Source organism: Borostomias antarcticus, assembly GCF_949987555.1.
Source record: "Borostomias antarcticus genome assembly, chromosome: 31".
Lineage (NCBI taxonomy): Eukaryota > Metazoa > Chordata > Actinopteri > Stomiiformes > Stomiidae > Borostomias > Borostomias antarcticus.
The window spans coordinates 3,187,708-3,193,707 of NC_140264.1; the positions used below are offsets into that span (position 1 = coordinate 3,187,708).

A 6,000-nucleotide genomic window follows, 5' to 3' on the forward strand; every position below is an offset into this window, starting at 1 on the left:
ACTGTAAACACGAATACATTCAGATAATACACCCTCTTTCCCACCTGGTGTGTCCCATATATGTCTGAGGGTCTGTGACTGCACAGAAAAGCAACTGGACTGGAAAAAACAGTCCTTTAAAACAATCAGCGTCATTTATACTATAGTGATATGTGTCAGTTTGACATTAATATTTACATTGCCTTTCTGCATTTCCTCACAGCTGGGATCAGTCTGTTATGCACTTTCTTGGCTATGTTGTATTTCCTCTGGTCCATCTCATCCAGCACACCCTGTGACATCAGAAGTGCGTTGGCCAGTGCTGAGCAGTGATCTCCTGAGAGAGCTTGTTCATCTCGATCTGGTGACATGAGGAACTTTTGAATGTCTTCATGTACTGCACTGTCTTTCATCTCAGTCAAGCAGAGGATGAGATTGATGTAACTATCAGGTGAGAGGTTCTCCACATCTGGCTTCCTAAGGTATTTCTTCATCTCCTCAACAGTCTCTGAGCTGCTCTCTGTCTGTGGCAGAAGGCCTTGTAAGCGAGTCTGGTTGGACTCCAGTGAGATGCCAAGCAGGAAGCGGAGGAACAGGTCCAGATGTCCATTCTCACTCTGTAGAGATTCATCCACAACTCTCTTCAGCACCTCATGCAGGGGCAGCTCTGTCGACACATTCTCCAGGAGAGACTCCAGTGAACTGATGTTCTTGGTCACACAGCAGTAGAACACATAGACAGCAGCAAGGAACTCCTGAAAGCTCAGATGCACAAAGCTGTACACTTTCTTCTCATACAGCCCATCCTCTTTCTTTAGGATTTCTGTGCACAATCCACTTTCCACTGCTGCTTTATTGAAATCAATTTCACAGTTGTTCAGGTCTTCCTCTGAGAATATGAGATTTCCCTTCAGCAGCTGTTGGAATGCCAGCTGGGCCAGTTTCAGAATGTCGCTGTCTCTTGATTTCAGGATCTTCTGTCTAGACTGATCTTTCTCGTTTCTCTCTTCATACTTTACAAGCGCCACCCCTGTTTGAGTGATCAGGAAGTGAATGTACATCTCAGTCAGAGATGTAGGGATCTCTCCTTTCTTGGTTTTACTCAGCATAGGTGCTAGAACCTTGGCAGTGATGTAACACATGATAGGTATGTAACACATGATGTAGAGGCTTCTGTTTTTCTTGATGTGATCGATGATTTTGTTGGCTAGTTCTTCATCTTCACTGAACTGCTTCCTGAAGTACTCCTCCTTCTGTTGGTCTGTGAACCCTCGTACTTCAGTCATCTGGTCAATGCACTTGCGTTCAATCTGTTTGGCTGCTGCAGGTCGTGTGGTTATCCAGAGGAGAGCAGAGGGAAGCAGATTTCCATCAATGAGGTTTGTCAGCAGCATGTCCACTGATGATGTCTTCATGGTATCCCTCAACCTCTTGTTCTGACTGAAATTGAATGGAAGTTTGCTCTCATCCAGACCATCAAAGATTAACAGAACTTTAGAAGATGCAAACATGCTTGCGTCTGCTATCTCTGTCAGTTCAGCGTGAAAGTAACACAGAAGGTCATGCAGACTGTACTGCTCATCCTGGATCAAATTCAGCTCTCTGAATGGAAGCACAAAGATGAAATCTATATCCTGATTGGCTTTCCCTTCTGCCCAGTCAAGGATGAACTTCTGCACTGAGACTGTCTTTCCTATACCCGCCATGCCTTTCGTCATCAGAGTTCTGATGGATTCTTCTTGTTCAGGACGGGGTTTGAAGATGTCATTACAGTTGATAGAAGTAACTGATGATTTTTGGAGTGATTCAATCCGCCTGATCTCATGTTCTGTATTAACCTCTTCACTCTCCCCATCAGTGATGTAGAGCTCTGTGTAGATGCTGTTGAGGAGAGTTTTTCTGTCTTCTGTAGTCCCCTCAAACATGAATCTGAAACTTTTCTTCAAACTGTCTTGAAGTGTGTCTTTAACTCTTTTTTGGTTCAGCACAGGGGAGAATGGGAGAAAGTGAAAATGTAGAGTGAGACATGAAGAATAAAAAGCATAAAACAACATCCAGTACAAGCAGAATCCTCATACAGTAGCAGTGTATAGATCTGTGAAACACAATGGACCCTTCTAACAAAAACATTCTCCTGATTTTACATATCTCACCTTTGTTTGGTGGCACTGCATGGTGTGGCCTTGGCTACGCCTTCTGAAATGATAAGGAAAAACAAGACCCATGATGTCCAAGACCAGAACGATACTGTCCTACAGAACCTCAGGGATGATAAAGGATGATACTGTCCTACAGAACCTAAGGGATGATAAAGGATGATACTGTCCTACAGAACCTCAGGGATGATAAAGGACGATACTGTCCTACAGAACCTCAGGGATGATAAGGGACGATACTGTCCTACAGAGCCTCAGGGATGATAAAGGACGATACTGTCCTACAGAACCTCAGGGATGATGAAAAAGGATGATACTGTCCTACAGAACCTCAGGGATGATAAAGGATGATACTGTCCTACAGAACCTCAGGGATGATAAAGGATGATACTGTCCTACAGAACCTCAGGGATGATAATGGATGATTGTGTTCTTGTAGCAGTATGACCTTCTGAAGGGGACAACAGTGCAACTGTAGCACACAGACAGAAGCGTGGGATGAAGGTTTCACCTTTTCTCTGAGCCTCCACAACGGGTAGAGTTGTAAAGTTGTGGAACAAACACACACACACACAGTTTACTATAGATTATCAGGCTAACTTGGTAGAGCTCCGGTGCAGTAGGTTCTCCATATGTTGTCTCTTAGATAGTTTGGAGTTCATTTTTGTTATGGTGCAGTTATAGATAAGAATAAGAAACACAACTTATTTGATTGTGACAAGATTAAATAAACATAATCTAACAACAGAGCTTACCAAGGTCCTGGAGTAAATGAGGCTCTTTCTCCTGGAGGATCCTGTAGAAGGCTGATTTGACCTTGACTCCCCCGGATTTTAAGGCGTTGTCCAGCTCCCTCATCTTCTTCTGTCTGGTCGGGGCTGCTTGGATGTCAGAGTAGAGCTCATCAGGGATCATACCCTTCTGGTGCAGTTCATCTGCTATGGGCATCACCTCAGCAACCCTCTGAATGAGCTTAGACCGATGTGTGTCCACAAACTTTGCCTCTAGAGAAGAGAAATACACACAAACACACAGAGAGAGAAGAGAATGGTAAACTGGTAGCTTGCACTTCTAAACATGTCCAGTGTTCCACCTCAGTACAGAAATACAGCCTCACCTCTGTCTTCTCTTGTCCTCTCTGTCTCACTCTGTCCATCATGAGAGGTGGAGGGCCTGAGGAAGGAGAACAAATGAAAGAAAGAAATTACCGTATTGTTCCGAATATAAGACAATATTTTTTTCCTAGAAAAACATCTGAAAAAAAGGTGTCGTCTTATATTCGGGGTCTAGACTTTTAAATGTAATTATACATTCACAACAGCAGATGGCGCTGTTTCCCCAAGCAAGGGTGGCTGGCTGTAAAGACGGAAAGACGTGGTATATAGTTGCATAGGCGATTTTACCCTCTGAGAGTGGGGGGGGGCAACATTTTGACGTGAGAAAAAAACAAAACAGTTCTGCCGTCCCGTCCCGTCTATTTACAAAGAATGCTTGTTGTGAACAGCATGCTAATAAGAAATCCGTATGACAATTCAATATGCACAACGCATCAAACTTCATTAAACACCTAAAAATATTCGGATTATGATACATTTCACAGGAGAGCATACTGAGACTGGTAAGATTATCCACACCCTGGAACTACAACCCAGGAGCAATGTTGACACTGCCCCCTATATCCACATCCTGGTACTACAACCCAGGAGCAATGTTGACACTGCCCCCTATATTCACACTCTGGTACTGCAACACAGGGGCAACATCAACAAGATATAATCTGACTGATAACAACTGAACTCACCTTGAGTTCCTCTGGTCATTAGATGCTGCTCCACTGTTGTCCTCCTCTGTCTCCCCCCCTGCTTTTCTCTTCTCTTTTGCCTTCCCATCTTGTTTCTTCTTCTTTGTCTCTCCCTCTTTTCTTTTCTCTACCTCCCTCTTTTCTATCTCTTCCAGACTTCTTCTGCGGGCTGTGGAAATGATGATGTTTTCTCTTCTCTGTTCAGTCCTCCGTTGAGAGTCCATCTCCTCACTCCGATATTTGGAAGTATTTCTCCCCATGGTCTGATCTCCTCAGTCCTTACACCATGCATTTAATTTAGTTGACTTGTTTGTCACTCATGCCTAATTCCTTCACCTGACAAGAGTTAACTGGATTCTGAACAGACTGGATTCTGTAAGAGACATTCACAGGTGTTTTAAAAAGCCCTGAAGCCCTGATGTCCATAAATCTAGTCAACATAACATGTGACTTCTAGTTCCACTGAGTGAGTCCAGGATAGAGAGGCAGAGAGACTCTGTTCTAAAGCTATGCTGGCTGTAGAGTAGCACTAAAGAGTAAACACAGAGCACAAATACACACACACACAGTCACACTCTTCTCTCTTTTGGAGATAATAATCAGGGTGTGATCATAACAAGCAGAGACATTTACATGCAGCCATTTAGCAGATGTGAACACATTAGTCTCTGACATCTTAGAGTGTATAGGAAGGAATGTCTATGATGTAAATGATATTGTCATGTGAATATTTAGTGTATATAAATGCAGGATTCTCACCTGACTGCTGCAGATTCAAGGTTGTCTCTTCAAATGTCTGAATCTTTCTGAGAACAAGGAAATAATTTACATAAAAATAGACTCACCTGTCTAAGAAGGGACTTCAGACCTACATATTTGTGGTTATCTATGTGGGTGTGTGCATGTGTCTTTTACAACACACAAGGAGCGAGAGAGAGAGAGAGAGAGAGACATACTTCCTGTTTACTGTCACTCAACAACACATTCTAATTCCAATAGAACTTTCTAATGCAAATGTAACAATCCACAATGTCACACCAGCTTCCTTTCTCTGCATATTCATGACGTATACAAAGCATTATACACAAACATTTACTGACCAACACATGTACCATTCATTTAGAACATGTTCAAATGTAAATAATTGTATCCAGTGGGATGAAATGGTTGTATTCTTCCACACGTAGTCTCATAGGATCTACCTCCATATGAATCATTATTCTAAATACTAAAACTGACTTCTGGTAATGAAACGCTCAGCAGACTTCCTGCTACACCATTCTAGCCTCTGATCTGATCTGAGTTCTGTTCAACCAAGAACACACACAGGGGTGTACTGAACTAAGAACGTTCCAGAAACATCATCATCATCTTCATCCGCTTATCCGGGGTCGGGTTGCGGAGGCAGCAGTTCCAGCAGGGGGCCCCAGACATCCCTTTCCCTAGCAGCATCAACCAGCTCTGCCTGGGGAATCTTTAGCCGCTCCCAGGCCAGTGCGGAGATGTAATTCCGCCACCTAGTCCTGGGTCTACCCACCTAGTCCTGGGTCTGCCCCGCGGCCTCCTCCCACCTAGTCCTGGGTATACCCCGCGGCCTCCTCCCACCTAGTCCTGGGTCTACCCCGCGGCTTCCTCCCACCTAGTCCTGGGTCTACCCCGCGGCCTCCTCCCACCTAGTCCTGGGTCTCCCCCGTGGCCTCCCCCAGCCGGACACGCCTGGAACACCTCCCTAGGGAGGCGCCCAGGAGGCATCCTCACTAGATGCCCGAACCACCTCAACTGGCTCCTTTCGACGCAAAGGAGCAGCGGCTCTACTCCGAGTCTCTCCCGGATGACTGAACTTCTCACCCGATCTCTCAGGGAGACCCCAGCCACCCTCCGGAGAAAACTCATTTCGGCCGCTTGTATCCGTGATCTCGTTCTTTCGGTCATGACCCGACATTGTTTACAATGTAATGTGTGAAATTATTAACCTTTTCTAGTCTGACACTTCAAGCATGTTCTGTGTTGATATTGAAGTTGTGCTTTCTGACTTTGAATTGTTGTTGGTAAACATGTTTTAAT

At 44.5% G+C, this 6,000-nt stretch overlaps 1 protein-coding gene across 1 annotated transcript in view; it reads right to left on the minus strand.

Moving 5' to 3' along the window:
* Positions 1 to 1,830, minus strand: part of LOC311327324 (uncharacterized protein) — a gene marked incomplete at its 3' end in the record, with an annotated part of 28,904 nt that extends 27,074 nt beyond the window's left edge. The window contains exon 1 of the mRNA XM_084460356.1: positions 178 to 1,830. Within this exon, the coding sequence (XP_084316482.1) occupies positions 178 to 1,697 (1,520 nt within the window). The 5' untranslated portion in view covers positions 1,698 to 1,830. The remainder of the gene's footprint in view (positions 1 to 177) is intronic.
* Between the last annotated feature and the right edge of the window lie 4,170 nt (positions 1,831 to 6,000).